This window comes from Arvicanthis niloticus, chromosome 18, assembly GCF_011762505.2.
Source record: "Arvicanthis niloticus isolate mArvNil1 chromosome 18, mArvNil1.pat.X, whole genome shotgun sequence".
Taxonomy (NCBI): domain Eukaryota; kingdom Metazoa; phylum Chordata; class Mammalia; order Rodentia; family Muridae; genus Arvicanthis; species Arvicanthis niloticus.
The window spans coordinates 54,702,922-54,729,397 of NC_047675.1; the positions used below are offsets into that span (position 1 = coordinate 54,702,922).

The 26,476-nt window shown below is 39.0% G+C and overlaps 1 protein-coding gene and 1 pseudogene across 4 annotated transcripts in view; one reads left to right on the top strand and one right to left on the bottom strand.

Annotated features, from left to right (window-relative positions):
* The window catches only part of Ccdc7 (coiled-coil domain containing 7), a 297,148-nt gene that overhangs the window by 266,268 nt on the left and 4,404 nt on the right, over window positions 1-26,476 (bottom strand). For all 4 annotated transcript variants that reach the window (XM_076916072.1, XM_076916071.1, XM_076916073.1 and 1 more), the window contains exons 3-8: window positions 25,332-25,655; window positions 21,423-21,494; window positions 17,438-17,521; window positions 11,870-11,890; window positions 11,574-11,606; window positions 10,712-10,866 (exon numbers count right to left, since the gene is read on the bottom strand). In XM_076916072.1, coding sequence (XP_076772187.1) covers window positions 10,712-10,866; window positions 11,574-11,606; window positions 11,870-11,890; window positions 17,438-17,521; window positions 21,423-21,494; window positions 25,332-25,604 — 638 coding nt within the window. In that variant the 5' untranslated portion in view covers window positions 25,605-25,655. The remainder of the gene's footprint in view (window positions 1-10,711; window positions 10,867-11,573; window positions 11,607-11,869; window positions 11,891-17,437; window positions 17,522-21,422; window positions 21,495-25,331; window positions 25,656-26,476) is intronic.
* LOC117723582 (small nucleolar RNA SNORA17) lies at window positions 7,182-7,301 on the top strand (annotated as a pseudogene).

The window sequence follows — 26,476 nt, forward strand, 5'->3', positions numbered from 1 at the left end:
CGTGTTTCCTCTTTAAGGGCTTCTAACTGTTTACCTGTGTTCTCCTCAAATTCTTTGAGAGTATTATTTATGTCCTTCTTAAAATCCTCTTACATCATCATTAAAGTGACTTTAAGTCTGAGTCTTGCTTTCCTGGTGATTTGGGGAATTCAGGACTTTCTAGTATGAGAGAACTAGGTTCTAATGATGCCAAGTACCCTGGGTTGCTGATGCTTTTTTCTTGTGCTTGCCTTTCACCATCTGGATTTCCTTAGTGCTAACTGCCCTGTCTCTGACTGGAGCCTATCTTGGTTGTATCAGATATGTGTGGGGTGGGTGTTACTACTGGATTTAGAGCTAGAGCCCAAAATCTGCTCAGTGCTCAGGCACAGATAGGAAGAAACCAGTGCTCCAGGCCAGAAGTGAATTCCGGGGTCCTAGTGGGTCCCATTTACTCCCTGTTTGGGGCAGGCGTTGCTGTCTCCTTACCTAAGATACTGCCCAGGTTAGAGTTCCTGGGAGGCCTGCTTCCTCTGGGTTCAGTAAGATTGGGGGCAGAGCTGTCGCCGGGATCTGCCCTGTGCCTGGGCCCAGACCGAAGGAACCCTAGTGCAGAATTCTATCAGACCTTCAAGGAAGGCCTAATACCAATTCTCTTTAAACTATTCCACAAAATTGAAACAGAAGGAACACTACCCAATTTGTTCTGTGAAGTCACAATTATGCTCATGTCTAAACCACACAAATACCCAACAAAGAAAGAGAATTTCAGACCAATTTCCCTTGTGAATATTGATGAAAAAATACTCAATTTTGCAAACCGAATCCAAAAACACATCAAAATGATCATTCACCATGATCAAGTAGGCTTCATCCCAAGGATGCAAGGATACCTCAATATACAAAAATCCATCAACGTAATCCACTATATAAACAAACTAAAAAAAAAAAAAAACCCCACATGATTATCTCATTAGATCCCGAGAAAGCATTTGACAAAATTCAGCACCCCTTCATATTAAAAGTCATGGAAAGATCAGAAATTCAAGGCCCATACATAAACATAGTAAAAGCAGTATACAGCAAACCAGTAGCCAAAATCAAACTAAATAGAGAGAAACTTGAAGAAATCCCACTAAAATCAGGAACTAGACAAGGCTGCCCACTCTCTCCCTACCTATTCAATATAGTACTGGAAGTCCTAGCCAGAGTAATTAGACAACAAAAGGAAGTCAAAGGGGTACAAATAGGAAAGGAAGAAGTCAAAATATCACTATTTGTAGATGATATGATTGTATAATTAAGTGACCCCAAAACTTTCATGAGAGAACTCCTAAACCTGATAAACAACTTCAGCAAGTTGTTGGATATAAAATTAACTCAAACAAATCAGTAGCCTTCTTATACTTAAAGGATAAACAGGCTGAGAAAGAAATTAGAAAAATAACACCTTTCACAATAGTCACAAATAATATAAAGTACCTTGGTGTGAATCTCACCAAGCAAGTCAAAAATCTGTTATGACAAGAACTTCAAGTCTCTGAGGAAAGAAATCGCAGGAGATCTCAGAAGATGGAAAGATCTCCCATGCTCATGGATTGGCAAGACTAATACAGTAAAAATGGCCATCTTTCCAAAAGCAATCTACAGATTCAATGCAATCCCCATCAAAATTCCAACTCAATTCTTCATGGAGATAGAGCAATTTGCAAATTCATTTGGAACAACAAAAAAACAGGATAGTGAGAACTATTCTTGACAATACAAGAACTCCTGGGGGAATCATCATCCTTGACCTCAAGCTGTATTACAAAGAAATAGTGATAAAAACTGCATGGTATTGGTACAGAGACAGACAGGAAGATCAATGGAATAGAATTGAAGGCCCAGAAATGAACCCACACACCTGTGGTCACTTGATCTTTGACAAAGGAGCTGAAACTATCCAGTGGAAAAGAGACAGCATTTTCAACAAATGGTGCTGGTTCAACAGAAGGTCAGCATGTAGAAGAATGCAAATCAATTCCCTCTTATTTCCTTGTACAAAGCTCAAGTCCAAGTGGATCTGAAGACCTCCATACTCGGGAGACCCTTCCTCAAGTCTCACGAAATCACGACCACCCAAAGATCACAAGAAACCATACCTGGATGCAATCAGCAGAGGCTTTATTAGGGAAGTTAGCCGGCGGTCAAACCACAAGCTCTCTAGCTCCAAGAGCAAGGTTTGGCCTCGAATGGCAGGCTAAGGGGTCTTTTATAGCATGGGGTGGGGAAAGGAAGGCATTTTCGCGCGGTTATACATGATTGGTTGCATTTCCACGCGGTTACTCATGATTGGTTGTTTTACAAATTTTGAACATAGTACTGGGAAGACCAAGGGAGGGAGGGGTAACCAAGAACAGTGGAACATTTCAGAGGAATCTAGCCCAAATGATCTAGAGTCATGTGAAAATCACTCTGCACACTCATTCTTCTCAAAAATGTGGTTTTTATCATGTCATTGTGTCCTATCCTGCCATTACCAACTTTTTCAGATTAACTATCTTCCGGCTATAGCCCCACCTAGGTGGCAGCATCTTTATCTGTAGTCAGGAACGTGTCTTCCTGCCTTGGGCCTCTCCCACCCATAGGAGGGCCTATTGTTTGAGGCTTGATTCAGGGAATAATGTCCTCCCATCCGGAATGTGCTCCGGGGAAGTGAAGGCCTGAAATCTTATTTTCAGTTCCTCGTTCTGGAATCTGCACTTTTCTGCCCAGGTCTAAGGGCAAAGAATCTACACATATTTCATAAAATGGCCTTTATAATTTTTCACCCTACAGATCTAGGACCTCCACATAAAACCAGATACATTGATACTAATAGAAGAGAAAGTAGGGAAGAGCCTAAATACTTGAGTACAGGGGGAAAGTTCCTGAACAGAACACCAATGGTTTATGCTCTAAGATCAACAATAGATAAATGGAACCTCATAAAATCTCAAAGCTTCTATAAGGCAAAGGACAGTGTCAATATGACAAAACAACAACCAACAGATTGGAAAAAGATCTTTACCTATCCAACATCCAGTAGAGGGCTAATATCCAATATATTCAATGAACTCAAAAAGTTAGACCCAGAGAACCAAATAACCCTATTAAAAATGGGGTACAGAGCTAAACAAAGAATTCTCAACTGAGAAAACTCAAGAAGCCAAGAAGCACCTAAAGAAATGTTCAACATCCTTAGTCACCAGGGAAATACAAATCAAAACAACCCTGAGATCCCACCTCACACCAGTCAGAATGACTAAGATAAAAAAACTCAAATGACAGCAGATGCTGATTGTGCCCTTCCCCCAGCCTGCCAGCCTGCCAGCCTCTGCAGGCGGGAATGAGCTGTTTACCATGATAGACCAAACAGTAGCACCTGGGAGGCATTGCTGGCCTTGGGCCCTGCAATCTGTTACAGGAGCTAAGAAGAATGGACCACCTGCTAAGCTTGCTTTGACACCTTCGGGCTACTATCTCCTCACCCAGCCCCTGGGCTGAACTGAAAAGAGACTCTGGGGGGTTGGGGGGAGGGGGTTCCCCTTTATATGTGAAAGCAAAATATTAAACTTCAGGCCTTGATCAGAATCTGTTGTCTTGGCCCCATGCTTCCCTCGCTCTCCATTCCCCTTTCATTCCCAGCCTTCCTCTCAGGTGAACCCAGTTACCTGTAGCCCCTGGCAGCTACAACTGATGAGGATGTGAAGATAGAGGAACACTGCTCCATTGTTGGTGGGATTGCAAGCTGGTACAACCACTCTGAAAATCAGTCTGGCTGTTCCATAGCATTACCTGAGGACCCAGCTATACCGTTCCTGGGCATATACCCAGAAGATGCTCCAACATATAACAAGGACATATGCTCCACTATGTTTATAGCAGCCTTATTTATAGTAGCCAGAAGCTGGAAAGAACCCAGATGTCCTTCAACAGAGGAATGAATACAAAAAATGTGGTACATTTACACAATGGAGTATTACTTGTCAATGAAAAACAATGACTTCATAAAATTCGCAGGGAAATGGATGGATCTAGAAAATATCATCCTGAATGAGATAACTTAGTCACAAAAGAACACACATTGTATGCACTCACTGATAAGTGGATATTAGCCCAAAAGCTCAGAATACCTAAGATACAATTCATAGACCATATGAAGCTCAAGAAGAAAGAAGACCAAAATGTGGATGCTTCAGTCCTTCTTAGAAGGGAAACAAAATACTCACTGGAGGTAGAGAGTTTGAGGGACTTGAGAGGAGGAAAAGGGGAAAAGGGGAAAAGGGGTGGCAGGATCAGTTATATGGGAGGAGACAGGGATTATATACAGATAGTCAGGAATTTGAAATGAGGTATGTAGCAATGGTGGATGGGAAACTGGGTGTAGCCACCAGCATGTCCCAGATGCCAGGAAAGCAAGAGGCTCCCAGTTAAAGCAAAACCCAACAGTTAGCTGAAATGCCCAACAAACGGGAGGGAGCACCTGTAGAAACCATATCCAGAGGTTAGGTAAGGCCTCCGGTTGGGGTATGGGACCACCCACTCATCTCCAAATTTTTAACCCACGACAGCTCTTGTTTAAAGGAAATACAGGAACAAAGTGTGGAGCAGAGACTGAAGGAAAAGGCCATCCAGAGACTGCCCCACCTGTGGATCCATCCCAAATACAGATACCAAATCCAGACACTGTTGCAGATGCCTAGAACTGCTTGGAGCCAGTTATACTGTCTCCTAAGAGGCTCTGCCATAGCCTGACAAATACAGAAGCAGATGCTCACAGCCAACCATTGGACTGAGCACAGGGACCCCAATGAAGAAGTTAGAGAAAGGACTGAAGGAGCCAAAGAGGTTTGTAACCCCATAGGAAGAACAACAATATTAACCAACCAGACCCCACCCCACCCCCAGAGCTCCCAGGGACTAAACCACCAACCTATGAGTATCCATGGAGGGACCCATGGCTCCAGCTGCAAATGTAGCAGAGGACAGCATTGACTGGCAGCCTAGCTTTCATAGTACCAGAAAATACTTTTCAAGCTGCCAATCGAGAGAAACAATTAAACAAATGAACTACAACTATGAAAAAATACACCTATAAATATGTAAAAGTGCAATAATGAGACTTACATGTGTTGGTAACCAGCAGCTGTCTTAACTCAACATAAAGCCCATTCAACAGTAAGTGTAAGACCCCAAAAGGGGACTCTCACCCAAGTCCGGACCTGCACGAACCCAAGGACACACGAGAAACCTTCTTGATGCAATTGCAGAGGAGGTTTAATGACGAGGGCCCTCGGGCCGGAATATATCTCACGCAGGAGATAGAGATTCCGACCACTCGCCCAGGAAACTTGGGATATTTATGGGTAGGGGTTGGGGAGAGCGGGAAAGTTTGGCGAGGTTACATATGATTGGATATATCAAACATCCGTTCCCAAGCCTGGTTTCCATCTAGCCCCCATCCCAATTATCCTAATTTACATCTGTATCTTGCTCCTGGGAGAATTCCTTTCAAGTGACTTCCATTTACCCAGGTGTTTTATTGCCTCTATCTTGGGTCTTTTGTGCCTTTGAAATGTTTATTCAAGCCCTTGGAATGCACCCCAGGGGCAGCTAACACTTGAGTGTAAATTGAAACTCGGAACCTAAGAAACTCTCACGTTGAGACCTAAAATTTCATTTTTACAATTTATTCTTACATAAGAAAGTCAAGCCCTGTCAAAGACCAGCTTTAACATCTAGGTAACCTGAGTGAGCCAGCAAAAATGGCTGGACCAAAAGCTGACGATAATTAATACTCTTTTACTATTCTGGGACCAGAGCTGATGACTTCTGGCAATTGACTCCTGCTGATAGCAGCCGGGACCAGAACAGGAAACCTAACTAACATCCAGTACTTTCTGTGACCTGTGACCAGAAACTCTGAAGTCTTTTAGCTATTTAGGGACTGGCAAGACAGAAAAGGAAAAGAGAGAAAATCTCTCTCTCTCTCTCTCTCTCTCTCTCTCTCTCTCTCTCTCTCTCTCTCTCTCACACACACACACACACACACACACACACACACACACATGCACAAGCAAGCAAACGATCATGCACACTGCATGAAGAAGAAAAGAGCTCCACTTCCCTTTTATTTTTGCTTTCAGCCTTTTATACCTTCCCAGACAAAAGTTCTCTATGTAAGAAATAATTTGCCTCATAGATAAAATGTTCCACAACAAGGAGTTACAGCAGAATGATTGATTACATAGTTTTCTAAACATTTTTACTTTTCATCAGTTCATAGTAAGTTTAAGTTCATAGTAAGTTAAATAAGTAATAGTTCATGTCATAGGTTTAAGAAGTTACAGCAGAATTATTTCCACTAAAAAGCATGTCTGACTAAACATCTGTCATCTGTTTTTGTAAGCTCCACAAGTTCATTATACATTTAAAGCAATAGTTTTTATGTCATACATTAGCAAGGATTTTGTCAAGAGAAAAATCATCCTTCTTGTGTCTTATTATTTTGAAGTCTTATATAGATTAACTAGTCAATCATTTATTTTCTGTCCTTGTACCTGTGATTGCCCATTACCAGTTTATGATCTTTAATTATAGAAATTAGTGACTTCATCCCTAACCTAGAAAGAATGTTTTCCTTGACCATAAATTTGTTCTAAACCTATTTTTTTTCTTAGTACAATTAGTTCATGACACAGAACTCTATTTGTAGCTTTTTATTCTATAAGGGGCTTAAATTTACTTGAGTCAATTCAGAAGAACTATAAAATTATTATCAGGATTTTTTTAAATCGCTGACTCATCTAAACAGCATTATTACATGAAAGTAATATTTCATGTAAATATTCATATTTATCTGCAGGAAATTTGCCCAATAGGATGAGCAAAATCAGTCATAACTGACTATAGGCATAAAGAGTCTTTCTTTTTCACACTTTGTTAGAAAAATGAGGAATAGAGCAATGACAATTATAAGGTACATCAGCATCCAGAAGGAATCCTGGGATGAAGTTCCTGGGGCCCCACCTTTCCAGGATTCACCCATTGCAGTCATGCAAAATGCTAAGTTGACTCCAGGAAGCTTACTTGCTTGCCACAGCCTTCCCTGCATGGCTTCTGTCAATGCCTGGTACTGCAAACATAGCCACTGACCTTTAAAAAGAATCTACCCCTGCCACTAGAGTAGTATCAGGTATAGCTGCTATGTCACATGTGCATCAGTAGAGAAGAGAGAGGCTATGTCTATGCTCAGTGTTCTGACTTGTGAACATGTGAATAATTAGTAGCTTAATGCCTCCTGGAAAGGGAAAGCCTGAGGTGACCACCAGTCCAGCACCAGGGGGCCCAGATAGGGAGCTAACCTGAGATGACCACCAGTCCACATGCTTATGTGCATGTTGCCATGGCCTCCCAGGGAGTGATATGAGCCAGAGACAGACAACTCCCACATGGAGTCACATGGGTTTACCAGACAAGAGTGGCCCAATCAAGGAACAAACCCAAGATGATCATCAGTCCAGTGTCATGGGGCTTGGACAGGGAGCTAGCCTGAGACAAGTGCCAGTCTGGCATTGCACAGGCTATGGGAGGCAGTCCATGCCCAAGAGGACACCCTGCCTGGAGCCATAATGGACAGCTGGGGTATAACACTTCTTAGAACACTCCTGAGACTACTTCAGACACTCAGAGACCATGAGTACACCACTAAGAGGAACAAGTAAATGGTGGAGAAATGGAAGAGAAGAAGAAACAGGTGAATATAGGCACACACACAAAAAAGCATAACTGGAGACTTGAGGGTAGTGAAGAACAGTCTAACTTGAGTATCTGGGGCCATGGTGGGGTCTTAGCTTGTGCTGCTACTGGATACCAGTCTGGGACCATGTCCCTGTAGCATCAGGAGTCTATTACCACAAAGGCCAGGTGGATATCCCTGATCTGGAGTTTAGTCTGGGGACATTTTGATGTCTGAGAGCTGTGCAGAACTGACCCCACTCCTTGCCTAGGCATTGTAGGAGAGCTGACCTTGTGGTCCTGAGGAGCAGGAGGGCTGTCTCTGCCCCTTACCTGGTTCAGTGCTCTGGAGAATAGGCCCTGCAACTCTTCTGGGAAGCACAGTATTGCTGACCTTAGTGATAGGGGCATGGGTGAGCTAATATGCATATGAGAGCATTGAGGTTCCAATATATCAATATACTGTACCATATGTCAGAGGCCTCATACCAGACCAAATGACACATTCAAATAAACATTTGCAAGCAAAGAAATGCAGAGAAAATGATATGCTGAAGAACACAGTGTGATGCACTTAAGCTTACACGAGATTTTTTTTTTTCTGTTGTGGAGGAGACTGCAAGAGTGCAGGGCAGGTATGAGGGAAGTACGGGATGAGTGGGATTGTGGTGCATGATGTGAAATTCACAAAGACCTAATAAAAAGTTTTTGTTTCTTATTTTTTTTTTAAATAAGAACCTATACCATCAGAAATTTACTAAACTTCTATAATAGTTAACTATTGCAAGAGATATTTAAAGAGGGGGCATTCAATCTGGCTTTTCTTAATCAGCTGCCATGTTCCCACTAGCCTAGGCCTACAGCCAGGAGAAGCCACTGCTCAGCTTGGGCCATCCACTCAGGCGGTGAGAGATACCAGCCCTGCCACCCACGAGAAGCCAGCGTGGGAGATGACTCTGCCAATTTACCATGCTGTCTCCACAATGTTTGGCTGATCCCAGACCATCCCACCATCCACGTGGGCTCTGTACAAATGAGACTCTAATGCTTAGATTATCCAAAGGTTTTGTATGTTTGGTAATGCTCAATAACAAGATGCCCATACAATCAGAAGTATAACCCAATACCCAACCTAGATATACCAACTACCTTTGACTGCTAGAGACATGCACACATCTGCTTCCTCTTTCTCATCCCTCTCCTCTAGCTCCTCCTCTTCCTTCTCCTCCTCCTCTCCTTACTCCTCCTATTCCTCTCCTTACTCCTCCTACTTTAGCTCCTCCTACAGTTAACTAGATTCTAAATCTTATCCTTATAGTCATAGATAAGTGTAACTACACTTCTCATCAAAGAAGCCTCTTTTTATAGCAAATGGAAACCATCACAGTAATCCACAAGTGGACAAAATGCATACATCGACAGATCATGGGGAGCCTAGCTCCAACAGACACATCTACATCAAAGCTTTTGCATCAATTGCTCAAAGAACATCTCAGGAAAGAGAGTGGAAAGATTCCAAGACCCATAAGACCTGGAAGTGAAACAGTGTATCCTCGAAATGGCTGCATAAACAAGACTGGAGAACAATAGCATTAACAATGGCCATGCTCATGTGCAAGGTGGAAATTTTTGAAAGGTCCCACCCCTAGACAAAGAACTACAATTATTGATGGCTTGGAGAAGAGATGAACTCCCTTTATTAGCTGTCCAAAGAGAAATGGTCATCCCTGAAACTATGTGTAAACAAACAACAAAAACAAACTCAGCATGTTGTAATTATGTATTTGTGCACACACACACACACACACACACACACACACACACACGTTACAATAATAAAGGAAAAGAGGCTGTTAACTTGAGGGAGTAGAGAAGGGCAGCTGGGAGAGACTGGAGGGAGGAAAGGGGGCTGTGATGTGTAGGACCATAAAAGGTTTCTGGTCGAGCATAGACTGGAAACGTCGGAGACCCTGAGGGACCCTACGTGAGACCAGGTGATTCTAAAAGAAGGCATTCATTTTGCTAAGTCCCCAGACTAGGCTATCCTCCCTGCATGAGGCATTTAATCTCAGGCTCAGAAAACTGGGGCACAATTTATCATCTACTTTCTACCATGACAATAAACATCTTAAAACCATGGACTGTTTCTCCTTCATTGAAATCTGCCTGGGAAACAATAGAGAAGGTTTTCACCTACAGAACCACCCTAATCTCCCGCAAAACACCTCTCTGCATTCCCAGCCAAGGTGACCATCAACCAAAGCAAGTCAGCCGAGCTAGCTGTGACCAAGTCAAGGGAGACTCTCCTCCCCCGAGGGACATAGCCAGAGCTTCTCTCCCTTTCTCCCCCTTCAGCCATGGGCCAATCCAGCCTATACGCCCCCATTTCATTCTCGACTTTTCCGCAGTTCCAGCCAAAGTGCATGGATGCCCAAGAGCCTGAGAACCAGATGAGCTAGCTCCAGCTATCCTGGGACATCAGACTACACTCCCGCACCCCTCAAGCAGGGTCCTGCTGCTTCACATAGTCCAATGCCTGCCAAGCAGTGGCTCTAGCCCCATGGGGAGACAGACATGGGCCCACACTACAACCCAACAGTCATGTAGTTCTATTTTAATTAAAATATATATTTAAAGCATTCAGAAACATGATTACAATCCAGATGTTTTAAAGATAATAATATCTAACATAAGTTTTAAATAATAACTATATGAGATCAAGCATTTAAAATGTGTTTAGTAAGACCCAGAAGCCAATTTGTTTTAGTAAATTGAATTTGAATAGTCACAGGAAACTAATGTCCACTGCACCAAATAACACCATCTCAGATTGTTAAAACTTTATATCAAGAAAAGTAACTAAGCATTCAAATATCATTTAGAGGTTCCTTGTAAAGCAGTAACATTGACTTAGTTTACATATGATGTTAACCACTGATTTTAATTCAATTAATTGGTATTTTTCACTTACTCTTCTTTAGTCTGCATGGCTGCCTTGCGCTCTTTTAGGCGACCTTTAATATCTTCAAATTTATGAGCCAGTTTTGCAATTTGTACAATGCTCAAACTGGCCGATTTACCATCTGATTGAAGATCTTTTTCTACATTACTTTGGTCTTTGCTTATCTAAAGTAACAAAATTAACCAGTTACTAAAGACCCATTTTGATCTTATATTTTAAAAGCATTTCATTATTTTCTTTATCAAATCTGAATGACTTTGTATCAAACAAAAAAATTCTGAACAATCCCTGAAGCTTCCTTGGAAACTATTCTTTCCTGCTTAAAGGAAGATAGATAGATAGATAGATAGATAGATAGATAGATAGATGATAGATAGATAGATATTCTCTCCCAAAGCAGAATTGAAAGTCCTTGAAGACAAAGACCAGTTAGTCTCAGTCTAGTCTTTAAAGTATTTGAAAATCCAAAATGCAAAGGATATCATTAAAGAACAGAATAAATTTTGAAAAAGTCAATACAATTTTATATCTGCTTATATTATGGATAATTTTTAAATATAGGAGAAATTTCAAGTTGATAAATTTCCACCATTTTATGTAAATTAGAAAAAGAAAGTAAGTGAAATTTACATTATTCTTTAGGAGACAAAAATGATCCAGTAAATTTGTTCTTTACTGGATTCATACAGAAAACTCATTTGCAAATTACTGATAAACATTTTGCTACAAACTAATTGTTTTTCAACATAAATCAAAATATTACTTTATAATCAATGGTTATTGAAACATTTGATTTATACATACTTCAAACTGATTTTCAAATGGGCCAATACTTACTAATATAATTAACAGTTAAGAAGTTATATTTTACCTCCTCCATTTGGTTGACTTGGTGCTGAAACCACTTCATGAAAAAAAAAAAAAAAATGAGAAAGTTAATACACATGTGTCTGTAACCCTGTATCTGTCAAGCACCATTCCTGACTCACATGCATCACATAGAGTTCAGAAGAGGGTAGTGTAATCATACAACTGCAAGATAAAATTAAAAATATCTAGCAGCAACCAGGGAATGCTGCAATTTCAAAACCTAGATCATCTTTGCTTAATATGCATTCTTCTCTTAACCTTTAGTTACTTTAAGCGTCAATGAATTGAAACACATACCTTGTAAAGAGATTCCAACACCTGAAAAAAGTTTTAGATAGTATATTTAAAGATAAATATCATGCAACATTTACAATTTTCAATAATAAATTTGCTAAAATTACTCTGATTTATATTGCTAAAACAAATACAAATCTGTATTTCCAAAGTTATAACTTTGTGGTTATGGTGTTTAGTACATTTTGAGTATGCAACTACATCTGGAATAAAAACAGCTTTTCACTCCATAGAACTATATTAGGAAACTCCTAAATTATTCACATCTAATAAAAATTAATTAAAAGTTTCCAGAAGAAAGCCACACCTATGTTATATGTTCTATAAGAGGTGATTAGCTGATTGAAACATAAATAATAGTGGAGATGTGCAATTTCAGAGGGAAATCTCCTTGGGCTATCTCAGCCTCCAAATAGTCATTTATTCTTGACCTCTGTGTGACCCAATATTCTTGTGATTATTAGATCAATCAGTTTCCAATGTACAGACAAGATCCATAAATTTTATCCACTGAAAGGCTAAGGATATATCAGTTTGCATCTGAGGGCTACAGCAGAGATTTCCCCACAGTGCCACAATCTGCCTACCTGATGTTCCCAGAAGAGTATTTGAACAATGCTTGATTTATAACTTTTTTTGTTCTGTTAGTATAAAAAGTTCATGATTTACTCCAAGATAGTTTATTTTGTGAGGTCACTGTAAATATTGTTTTTCTGTTTTCTTTCTATGCATGTTTGTCATTTGTATACAAGAAGGCTACTGATTTTTGTGTCTAAATTTTGTTTCCATTTATTTTATTTAATATATTTATGAGTAGAGGTTTTTGATGGAATGTATGGGGTTTGTATACATAGAATTGTATCATATGCAAATAAGGATATTTTGATGTCTTCCTTCCCTAAGCTACTGAATCAGATATTTAGTGGGGCCAACAATAAGCTGGTGACTCTAAGTGAGTACTTTTTATTCTGAACTCTGAGTTGAGCTAAATTGTGCTTAATGGAGCTGGAGCTTAAAGCAACTATATGAAAAGTTTCCTGAAGAGAGGATTGCATGTTTATCCTAACTACTATTACACTGTGTGACATAACATCATGAAGAAGGCAACTTATCAAAGAAAGGGTTAGAGTCCATGATGATGGTACATTGTGTCAAGAAGTCCTAGGGCTCACATCTTGATCTGAAAGCAACAAGAAAAGAAAACACACTAGGAATGTCCTGAGTATTTTAAGTTCCAAAGCTACCCCTATTACATACTTTCTCCAAAAGGGCAATACTTCCTAGACAGTTCCACCAACTGGGGACCAATTTTTTAAACATGGCATTTATGGAGGCCATTTTCATCCAAACCACCACATTCTACTCCATGCCCCCCAAAGATATGTGTCCATACCATTATGCAATATTCATTTAGTAAAACTTCAAATTTTCTACAATTTTTCAGTCTCAACACTGTTTAAAGTCCACTATTCAGAATCTTTCATGAGACTCAGGTCAGTCACTTAACTGTAAAATCAAAATACAAATTTCATACTTTCAACATACAATGGAACAAAATATACATTACCATTCCAAAAGAAAGAAATCCAGGCTCAGTGTGGAAACACTTGACCAAAGCAAAACAGAAACAGCTGGGCAAAGTCCAAATCCTGTAGCTGAGCTGTGTCTGAGGTCAGAGGGCTTAGCTGGCTCCAGAATTACAGCTCTGCTTCCTGTAAGATATATGTCTCTCTCTTGTGACATTCCAATCCCCACTATAGCCCTCCTTGGCAGACAGCTCTGACACCTCTAACATCTTGGGGTTTCCAACACAATCCAGGCTTCACTTTCATTCACACAGTAGACTCTTGGAGCCTCTTGCCCTTTCAGGGCCTTTATACAAGGACTGCCCTTACAGCTTCAGCTTCAGCAGCTTTTTTTAACCATGGAGTAAGATTCTACACAACTTTACTCATGCATTCTTCATGGCTCTAAATTCAGAACAACAGTAGGTGATGCTGTGAAGTTCAGTTGCCTGCTTGGGAACAGAGTCTGGCCCCTTGAATCACATTTGCAGCAGCTTTTGTCTGCTGTTTTTAGAAGCAGAAAATGTCTTAATCTTTTTTTCTTTCACCAGAGAAAAAAAGTTTAGCTGGGTTGGGTCTTGCCCTAAGAGCACCTCAGGCCTCTCTTCAATCTCCTTATCTCTTTCAGTAGAGACCTTGGCTCCAACATTTTTCTGGTGCATTTTTTACTCTTAAAACTACATTTTGTATTGTTTTCTGCCCTATTTGCTCTTTTTCCTTGTAGACCTGCATAAAATTTCAATAATTATCTTTTAATTCAATTTATGTATTTTCCTCATATTTATATGCATTTCAAGATATGGTTTAAGCACTTTAAGACTTTTCTTTCAAAATCTAAGTTGTTACTAACTGAAAGATTTGGGACATAAAATAAAAGAATTAATAGCATTAAAAAGAAAATAGACACCTATAGAATGAACATAGTATAACTTTAGTTTTAGAATTATCATCTAATTAGAACAACAAAGGCTTTACAGTTTCAGGGGGTTAGATCTGTGAGGGTGGAGCACAGACATAGCAGGAAGAAAGCTGGGAGCCTACATCTTAATCCAAAAGCAGAAAACAGAGAAAGCACATTGGTAATTGTAGAATCCTTTTGAAGCTACAAACTTCAGAAGTACCGTGACATACTTTCTCCAACAAAGGCCCACATTCTAATCTTTCCCAAATAATTGCACTAATTGGAAACCAAATATGGGCTATAGGAGTAATTTTCATTCAAAGCACCACAAATTTAAAGTTGAAATACCAAAAATAACTTTCTGAAAGTAATGATCTAGATAAGCACAGTGTTTGTAAAGTTTTTTTTTTTTTTTCAACAGGAATGTTTGCAGAGTTATAGAAATACAGGGTACCACCAGAAGTAAATTTTCAATCAATTGAAGGGTTTTATAAAAGGCTGGCTCTAAGTCAATCAGCATATTATTCTTATCTAGTAATGTGACATGGTTTAGTAACATTCCCAGGTTTCTAAAAACTACGAAAATGATACAATATATTTTTGATATATTTATGAGCTATTTGTGTTTTTTCTTCTCATGTTTTTATGTCATAGTTACCTATCTTTCATTTATTGATACAGATTCATAATAATCATGATAGTCTCCTATCATCTCTACATGATCCAAATGTTTTACTTATGTGATTTTTTCTTGCCCTTTTCTCTTTGTGTATTATTACTAATAGACTAAGTCTTTAATAGCTGAGTTAATTAGACTTTCCTATTGTGGCTTGTATTTCCTTCTCATTATGAATTCTATTTTGATGACCAGGGGGTTACTAATTGCCTAGATTGGCTGACTTGCAAGCTCCATGGATCCATCTATCTCCATCTCCATCTCCATCTCCATCTCCATCTCCATCTCCATCTCCATCTCCATCATCTCCATCCCTCATCTCAATGTAATGATGTACAACCAGATTTTATATAGATGTTGGGGATCTACCTCAGATCCTCATGGTTATGCAACCCAGGCAGTTCAATAATGAAGCCCTCTCTTCACTCCTGTGTTCTCTGCTCATTCTACAGGTCTATGGTTACATCTTCATATGGTAAAATATTGTTTGGATTACTAAAAACTTTGAGAAAAGTTTTGAAATATTTTTCTTCAATAAGAAATAAAAATAAGGTTAAAAGTATTTAAAGGATAAATATTTAACTGGAAAATAAAAAAAATAGAAAAACATTTGTAGTAGATAAAGTAACTTGCAAAGCAGAAGCACAAAATAGGATTAGCCATCAAGACAAAACAGTCATAAGAAATTATGAAACAGATGACCAGAGGCAAAAATGGGAGAGGGAGGAAAGGCAGAGACAAATTGAAGTTGAATTTTCTGCTTTCTTTAAAAACTCAGTTGTGCCATGTGATGTTTTTCTGGAAGCTGTCTTGTGGGAGAGTATGCAACATTTTGCTGAAAACAGACACTTGAGAGGGCATGTGACATTTAGAAAAAAATATAAATAGAACCCCACAGTGAGAGAATGCTCTTACATTGCTACCCCAATCAATGCTTTGCTGGTCTTCACTGGTGTCCGGTGTTGTTCACTGGTTTCACCGGTCTTTGTTGGTCTTGACTTTATAGAGAAAAAAAGCACCAAAGAACTTTTCCTGTTATTCTGACTGATTCTGGCAACGTCTATGGAGCCTTGCTGTTTCTGCTGAATTGTGCTGTTGCTACTGATTCCTATTTGGTGTTTTCTACTGGACTAGACTACTGGTATCTTGAAAAAAAAAGAGTGGAATTGCCCCAGATACTACTTCTAAACAGGTCCACAACTCCTTTCCCTAATAACCTTTTCCCCCTACCTTTGTTCAGTGGGCTAGAAGGGAGGGTGAAGTGTTTAAGAACCCTAAATAAGGTAGGTTTTAAAAATCTAAGCCAACAAAAAATAATGTCAGTTAAACATTACAAATGAAGTTGGACATATGTATATATTACAGAATATAAAGTACATGATATTAGGCCTTATTAACTATATAGTATATATAGAACAAACACTTAATGTTGACCCTCACATATAAAGACTAATCATTTATTCACATTAATCACAAAATATTATACAATAACTAGATTTAACTGCTCCAAAATGTCTTGTAAATAAAATGAACATGGTTTGTTTTAAAACTTAAAGTATATTTGGAAATGAGTAAAATGTGATTTCATTTAGAATTTTGAAAAGTTTCATTTTTATTTTCTATGGGTTTTGCTTATGATAATTTGTGCATATATATTACATGTGTCCTTGCAAAGTACAGAACAGTGTGCTGGAGCTCCTAAAATGAGACTTAAACATAAGTGTGAGTAACCGTGTAGTACTGGGAACCACATCTTAGAATTCTACAAGAGAAACAAATACTCTTAACCACTAAGCTGTCTTTCTTGCCACACATTATCTTATTTTTGAAATATATCAAATATATATATATATATATATGAAATAACATATTGGGAAAAATAATGATATGTAAGAAAAATCAGAAAGTCAACAATAATTATGCTGACATTTAAAAAAACCTATTTTTGTTTTTAAATTAATAATAATATGATTTAGGTAATACAGGTTTATCTTAAAAATGAAAATAAAACATAGAGATCATATTTGAAAGTACTGTGTAGATATTGTTTTCAAAGAAAAATACACAGATATGTCTACATTGAAAATAAGAAAACTGCCGGGCGGTGGTGGCGCACACCTTTAATCCCAGCACTTGGGAGGCAGAGGCAGGCAGATTTCTGAGTTCAAGGCTAGCCTGGTCTACAGAGTGAGTTCCAGGACAGCCAGGGCTACACAGAGAAACCCTGTCTAAAAAAAAAAAAAAAAAAAAAAAAAAAAAGAAAAGAAAAGAAAATAAGAAAACTTTAAAAAAAAAGATTTTCTAATGACTTTTGTAATTCACCAAAGGATTGGTTCTAGGCTAATACTGTTTACTGGATATCACCTCACAGTTTCTACAACCTATAAAAGTTCTCATAGTTTACACCAGACACAAGTTGGAATACATACACCACGTTCTTCCTTAACTGCTTCCTCCAGCTGAGCTGCAAATTGTGAACAGCACAACAAGAATGAACTCACATCATCACCAACCTTGCAGAAAGAATCACAAAACAGAGTTACTTTTAATTTTAGAGCCCACTTGTATATCCACTTATTTCTTAATCTATTTAACTGTATTTGGAAAATATTTTGGTTCTGTGTAATTTCTGCTGATTCAACCTTGGGTGGCAAGAAGCCATGTTTCAAATGTTATCCCAGCAAACCCTCCTAGAAATGAAATGTGTGTATCCTGAGCGTGAGGACACAACATGTTTTCCTCTTCTCATCTATACAACTGCAGAGATCGAGCAACCCAGCCTTACACTCCTACTTTTATGATGGTCTAAAGAAAAGAACTACTGTGTTATAGTGTGTAGAATTGAACATGTTAGAAAGGTTATGTATGACTATGGATGAAGCTCAGTGGTAGAGCAGTTGTCCAGAAAACCCAAAGACATAGGTTCCAGCCCCAGCATCACAAAAATAGAAAAGAATGTGAACTACAACTTTTGACTGTAAATATAATTTCAGTGTTACCTACTAGTAGCCAATCATCAATACAGTGCAATGGTTAAATATCTTCTGGTAGATATTTCTATACAGGAAACTAACCCATATTAAATGAATCTTACACACTTATTTCCAGTTAAGATTCTCACAGAAGAAGGTGTCCACTGAAGAACAACCATTAATAATATTCACAGGAACAAATCTGATGTAACATATGTACTATTCCAGCACTTGGAAGGTTGAGGCAGGAGATTTCAAGTTTCAGGCCATATTGAACTCCAGGGAATATTCAAGGAAACTTAGTGATGTATTGTCTCAAAAAATTTAAGGTTCATTTGTGTATGCATGCATATGTGTGCCTGTGTGCATGTATGTAGAAGAGGGAGCAAACATACTGTAAGAGCCAGAGGTCCAGGATATCTGCTGTAAAATAACATCTTCCATATTTGACAAGAAGTTGTGCCACATAAAATCTCAACAATAGAGTCACCTCAATAAGATATGAAAAAGCAACCACTATCTGATATGACAAGTAGATGAGGAAAATCTCACTGGGCCCTAATCCTAAATGAAGAGATGTAGGGAATGAATAGATACTGAGTGAGGGAAACTGATTCTTCTCCAGGGATAAGCCCTCTGAAAGGTTATTCAAACATAAGGAATTTAATGAGCTGTGTACAGATCATTTTATGTTTATTGTATATACATAAATTTATTATATATACATCCATATATATTATAAAATACTAACTAAAGAATAAGAAGCCATGAATTTGAGAGAGGGTATAGTAGGAGTTGAAGGGAGAAGAGGAAGGGTGAAATGTTGCAAATATGACGGTCACATATGAAATTCTAACAAAATTAATATCAAAAAATTAAAAATGAGACCTAGTAAAAGGTACTGAAATAAGGATACCACAAAGATATAATAAAATGCCTTGTCTCTTAAGATAGGCATATGTCCCAATAAGTTCAAAAGTTCAATGAAACAAAATCACACTGCTGAATCACACTGGTATGAATACCCCTAAGAAGGAGTTAAAGGTGTCATTTAGCACTGAAATGTAAAAAGAAATGAGAAACCTAACTCCACTGCTACTGTCACAAAAAAGACAGAAAACCAAAAAAAAAAAAAAAAAAAAAAAAAAAAAAAAAAATCCACGAAAAGAAAAACTAAAAATTAACTTCCATACTTTTCAGTGAGGGAACAGAAAATGAGACAACATAGAATTTGAGGAACTGAATTCCACAGAACAAGCTCCAAAAAAACAAAGAACCAAAGCCCAAGCTATCTAAAGTGGTGGGCATGGAGGAAACAGGATGGTCTTACCTATATACAATCTCAAAGCACTCTGCTATGGACAGACAGAATTGCAAGACAAAGAAAAATCAGTTGAGCATTTATCTGTTTTTCGGGCTATTACACAAGGATTTCCTCAGATTTGAAAAGTTCCTTCCAGAAGGAAGAAGGCAGTTCCTTAGACTCAGGAAGTGAGAAAAATTTATACATTCAAATATCTCCTGAAACTTGGAAGATTGATCCTTCCTCAATGTTAGATAAGCTCTAACAATTTCTGTGGGGAAGGAACTCTGATGCATAAGATGAGTCTAGTTATGTGCATAAGTCATGCAGTGACCAATGTTCTTACCATTACCTGATAGTACAGCACAGCTGAAGAACAGTGTGGCAGTGAAAACTGGTTTTCCACTTCCCACACTGAGGATGAATCACTAGGCTAAATGGAGAGAAAAATTGTACCAGCTACTCGGTAGAAGTAGCTAGTCCCTTCATTCTTGTTTTTGTTGTTGGGGCTAAGCACGAAATTACATTTTTAGCCTTGTCTAAACACAGCTACTGGAATGCAACAAGGTCTTCTGTTTTTACCACTATTATCTACTACAACCCACAAACCACTATAAGTCCAGATAAGAAAATGAAAAGCATTCAGACTGGAACTCTTAGCAAAAGAAATAAAGTATTTCTGGCGAGAACAACATAGTTATCCCTTCAATAAATCAGCATGAAGTTCTGAGAATTAAAAGATACAATGAGTAGTAACACAAGATCAAAGATCATCACAAACAACAACCATATGCCTGTCATTCATACCAAATGTGTAGAAACTAAAGTTTGAAACATAATGTCATTAACAATCCCTCCAAACTTTAAGACAAACAAATCATGAAAAAGATCTAAACAGTGAGCAAATTTAAATTCTGATGAACAAAATTAAATGCAATATAAATAAATGCAAATATTAAGCAGACTTATGGAAAGTTTCATCCCAGGTGTCTTATTAGATAGTCCAAACCAATCCGTTTTAAAACTAGTTATAAATAAAATGATAATACTTTATATGTGAAGAGTAAAAATGGGGACTGGCAATATGGCTAAGAGAGGAAAAGGGCAGGCCAGGTGACCTGAATTTGATCCCTGGAACCCGTATAAAGGGGAAAGAACAAAACTAACTCCACAAAGTTTTACCCTGGCTGCTACATATATGCTACGGCACATGCAGCTGTTCATACACACAAAATAACAATGAAAAAACAAAAGTTAAAAAAACTCAAGTACAAATATTGGATGAGACAAATGTATGTAAAACAGAGCTTGCGAGATGGCTCAGCAGTTAAGGGTGTCTGATGCCTTCTCAAAAGACTGGAATTCAGTTCCCATCACCCACGTTGGATAGCTTACAACCTCCTGTCACTTTAGCCCAATGTCTATTTCTGGTATCTGCAGGGGCCATCACATATGTGCACATCCATACATGCAGACATGCACACATACACAAAAATAAAGTTTTAAAAACACCTTAAAAGATTAAAACAAACAAACAAACAAACAAACAAAACCAAGAAACAGAAACAACCAACTTAAGGAGAACAATACTGCGGTCTTACTAGGTGAATTAAAACTATTTACTAGATCTCAAAACCCTTTTCTTTTTCTACCTTAATGTTTAGAAAGGAGAATACTTTTAAAAACTTACATTTTATTATTTATTTGGGGGTGAGGCTCATGTTTGCTTGCAAAAGTATACACATGGAGTTCAGAATACAACTTGCAAGAGTTGGTCCTCTCCCTCCATTATGTATGTCCCAAGGACTGAACTCAAGTAGTCAGACTATATGGCAGGCATCTTCACCCACTGAACCATTTTGCTGGTGCAGGAATACTTTCTTATAGTCAAGGCAATCAAAATAACCAAGCTCATATTTAAAACTCATCATAGAAACAAGACTATAAAAAGTGAACTTACAGATAGTTAAGACAGGAGGAATTTGTTGAGGCTGGAAACATTATCACACTTTTGTCAATGTCACAAGAGAATCTTTGTGTAGATAGTTATCTATTCAGACAATGTGTGTGTGGATTCTGAAGGCTAAGGTTAACTCCTTCCAACATTTAATTTATTTCATTAGCATTATATATACATACAGATAAGCCTCCTTCATCTCTTTCTCTGTCTTCAGTGGGACCTCCATAGGTGTTTTCCAATTTAGAAACAACCTAAGAAAAATGCAAAGAAAGTTGCATTTCTTCATAGTCAAAATGCTAAAATGTTCATACCATGTTCTTACATATGTCAATTTACTGCCACTGTTAGGAATGTATGCTTTTTTACCCTTTGACTCATTCACATATTATCAAGAAGATGCCCTGTTCAATGGTGTTTGAACCTGCTTCCTTCTTATGAGAACACTCCATGGCTGTATCTTCTCTATGTTGATAAATAGCTAAAAAAGATACATGTCTGTGAATGGCTAAAGAATGCAGAGTTTTCCTCAAAGTCTGATTTTCCTCTGAATATCACATTATATAAAAGAAATGTAAAGAGCTATACCACTCCTGGGCATATACCAGAAAGATGTCCCACAGTATCACATGGCACTTTCTCAGCTGTGTTCATAGCAGCTCTATTTGTAATAGGCAGATACTGGATACAATTTACATGTCCCTCAACTGAAGAATGGATAAAGAAATTGTGGAACATCTACACAATGGAATACTATTCAGCTATCAAAAACAAAGGCATCATGAAATTTGTAGGCAAATGGATGCAACTTGAGTATATATCATCCTGAGAGAGGTAACCTAGAGCCAGAAACACCCTTATGGTATGTATTCACTTATAAATGGACATTAGCGATAAAGCACAAGATAACCATGCAACAATACACAGACCAAAATAAACTCAGTAATAAGGAGCTTACCAGGGTTCCTCCCAATAGAGGATTCATGAATCTTACTCAAAAGGGGAAACTATTCATCTAAGGTGAATGGAAAAAGGGGGATGGGTAGGACAGGATGTGAGGAGGAGAATTGTGATGGTGATACATTATGGGGTGTAGGGGTGAGAGAGGCCTAGGAGTCAGAATTGCATTGTGAGGCATTTCTGATGACTAGCTGGAGGCCTAGGATGGAAGAAAATATGGGGAGTCTATGAGGGTGACAAGCTTAGATTTCTATCAGAGAGGAACATAGAATCTGAAATGGCTACTTCCTATAGCCAGACAGGATATCTAGAAGTAGGAGGGGGACTTCATTCCACCCACAGACTCTTCAACCCAAAATTTGTCTTGCCCACAGGATGTGCATGGATAAAGATGGAACAGAGACTTGGGGAACAACTAACCAACGTTGTGGGACCATGAAAGGATAGCTTGGTTTCTGGTGAAGCACTGGCTAGAGATGGCCGGAGACCCAACATGTATCCATACCTACAAGGGACGGCACATATTTTGCCACACTCCCAGACTCCAGACTCCTGACACACAGCCATGACTTCCATTGATTCATACCTTTCAGTAGGGCTATGCCCCTCCCAAAGAGAGGTTTGTGTCACCCAACACAGGTAGAGGGCATGACTACAGGCCTCAGGCTCAAGAGATCTCCATATCAATGAGATACCTAAAAGCCAGAGGGCATAGCCAATTAAGCATTCCTTCCAAACCCTCCTCCCTCCTCTCTCTCCCTATTTAACTCAGGTCTGTCCTGAGATGGGGGGGGGGGGGTGTTTACACCTTTATTCACTTTCTGCCATGACAATAAACCTTTTAAAGCCATGGACTTCCTCGTGTCTTTGGAGCCCCGCTGTGGGGAACCATGGAAAAGGCCTTTGACTACCAATCTCCTGCTAGAAGACTTCTCTATGTTCCCACTGCGGAGCTCTGACAACTCAAGCAAGCTAGCCAACCCAGCCAAGTTGTAACCAAGAGTCTCTCACCCCGCAGGGCACTGCTGGAGCTTCTCTCTCTCTCTCTCTCTCTCTCTCTCTCTCTCTCTCTCTCTCTCTCTCTCTCTCTCTCTCTTTCTCTCTCTCTCTCTCCTCTCAGCTTTGGACTGGTCCAGCCCATATGCCCCCAGTCTCAGTTCGTCCAAGGCTTCCAGTGGCATCTGGGAGCCCAAGGACAGAGACCACCAGCCTCCGGATCAGCTGCCTTGGCCCAGAGACCCCCACTCAGTAGCCCTGCCCACGCCAGACTTCAGGCTGACACCTCTCCATGCCGGGGCAGAGCTCCAGCAGCTTCTCACAGCCCAGCCCGCAACCTCATAGAGTGAACTCAGTCAAATTCCCACGTTTCTGCTCCCCAGAGCCTCAGTTCCAGCTACCTGGGGTGACAGATACTCGAGAATCACAACACAGTCCAACAGAACCCACGCCCACGTGCAAGCTACAGCCCCACACAACGTCTACCACAACTTAAGATTCATCCCATGTGAGACAGCCAATCCCTGACTCTATTAATTATACCCTGCTGTGTATGCAAATAGGAACCTAGCATAACTGTTTCCTGAGAGGCTCATCTAGCAGCAGATTTAGGCTGATGCAGAGATCCACAGCCAAACTTCAGGCTGAGCCCAGGGACTCTTGTAGAAGAGTGGGGGATATATGTGGGAAAGTCAGAGGGGTAAAGACACCCCAAGAAGACCTACAGAGTCAATTAACCTGGGACCTTGGGGACTCAAAGAGCTTGGCCCATCAACCAGGAAGCATGCAGGAGCTGGACTTAGACACCCTACACATTCTTAGCAGATGTGCAGGTTCATGTTTATATGTTCCCCTAACAAGTGGAACAGAGGCTGTCACAGTCTCTGATCCCCACCATTGGATCCCCTTTCCCACTACTTAGACTGCTTTTTTGGACCTCAGTTGAAGAGGATGTTCCTATACCTGCTGGCACTAAATGCCCCAGGGTGTGGCTGTACCTACAGGAGGGCACAATGGAGATAGGTATTTGTAAAGGTGGTACTGAGAGGAGAAGATGGAGGAGGCTGAAATTGGGTTGTAAAATGAATATTTAAAAAAATTGAAAAAGAAGAAAGCAATAAAATTTAAAAGACATTCTCCACAATAGCAAACTGTGACCTAACAGGTACCTGAGAAGTATGATAAACTATAATATCTTAAATTTGGTGTCTTCCCTACTTGTGCTCACTTAAAAGCCCATTTGTAACTTGACTGTCAACCATTATGTAAAAATAAAATTAGAGAAACATCAAGTGCTATAGTCTTGTCTTGCCCTCCTTGCTTGAAGTGCGGACAATTACTACAGCTGGCATGAGATTTCAAGATACTTATATCCACAAAGCCCTGCTTCAAGTGGTGGCCTTAGCCAGACATTTAAAAATTTTGTTTTCAGGAAGATTGAAAGAATGGTTTTTGTCCCAGAAAGTATGCTTTATGTTGAACTCCTGCTCTCCTTGGATCCTGGAATTCTAATATATGCTTGTCAGAGATCATGTGATAATTTATATATGCTTGGCCCAGGAAATGGCACTATTAGCAGGTATGACCTTGTTTGAGTACATGTGTCACTGTGGGTGTGGGCTTTAAGACCAACCAGTCTTCTCCTAGCTCCCTTTGGAACAAGAGGTGGAACTCTAAGTTCCTCAAGCCCCATGCCTGCCTGGACCCTGCCATGTTCCTGCCTTGATGATAACGGATTGAACCTCTGAACCTGTAAGGAGCCCCAATTAAATGTCATTTACAAGAAGTATCTTGGTCATGGTGTCTGTTTACAGCAGTAAAACCCTAACTCAGACAGACCACTTTAAATGATCACTACTCTGGGCACTGAGTATTTAATAACTTCTTCTGGTACAAATTCTATGTGAGTTTTCATGATATACTGCCAGAGAAACTAAGCATGCCTCATACAACTTCAATCAGAGAACACTCTATAGCCTTGGTCCCATTTTTATTCTGATTTTCCTCTACATGCTAGACATAATAAATCTTATCATTGGGATAATGATATACTGACTCCATCATAACACTAGTTGATTCTCCTACTGTCTAACAGCAAACCCCCAGCTAGTGGCCATCTTGGGAATTATCCTTACCATCTTCAGGTTTGTGGTAATCCTCCTGATCATTTCATCATTTGATATTAACTGCTTCGTCTTAATCAACGGTATTGGCAAGGCAAACCGTACAATTGACTCTCCAGTGGGTGGAGACCTCAGGACCATTGATTCAATTTTATTAGGTGTCGACTTGGCATTTTGTTTTTCTTTTGGCTTAGGTGATGAAATCAATAGTCCTTTTTTAAAGGGGAATTCTGGAACACTTGTCAATTTCTTACTAATGGTTGATGGATGCTTTGCCCGTTTCATTTTTGTGGTTGATTTAGCTTCCAAATTAGATGTGAGAAATTCAGAACCTCTCTGTGAAAGAAATGTTAAGACATTCAAAGAAAAATCCTACACTGTTCATTTAAAATATCACCAAAATTATTTAATGAAATCCATATACTATGTTTGTTTTATCATTATGGCACTGTAGCAAGATATTTAGATGACATTGTTATGGTGTGAATACAAACAGTTCTGTGCAGGCTCATGTATTGGATACTTGTTTCTCAAATTATGTCACTATTTTGTAAGGTGACAGAACCTTAGGAGGTACAGCCTAGCTGAAGGAAGTTGATAAAAGAATGCTGACTTTGAAGGTTTATGCCTGGATATAATTTCCTCTGTTTTCTGCTTCCTGTCTACCAGAGTGTGACCAGCCCCATCCTCCATATTCTTCCATTCAAAAAGCTTTGCTTTGCCATGGGTCAGAAGCATACAGCCAAATAACTACCTGTTGAATCCTCTGAAACTGTTAATCAAGTAGTTAATTCCCTTCAGTAGGTATTTATTGTGACATGATTTGTCACAGAAATGTAAAAATAACTGAAACATATACCAAACCTCTTCTGGGAGGAGCTGACATTATATTTTTGGCCATTTTGAATGTCAAGCTAAATAAAAAACAAACTATTGAAACTCAAGTATAACAACAGAAGAGTGAAAGACCCATTATTAATTTAAATACACCTTTTACATACACCTTCATTTCCATTTTGCACATGATTAACCTAATCACAGAGAAGCTAGTTACAGGAAAACTCAGAATGCTAGGAAGTGTTATAGTTGAAAATTCAATAAAGATCAATATTTCTGTATATCTTTCTTCTTTTCTATACTATTTGCTCCAAACGTTA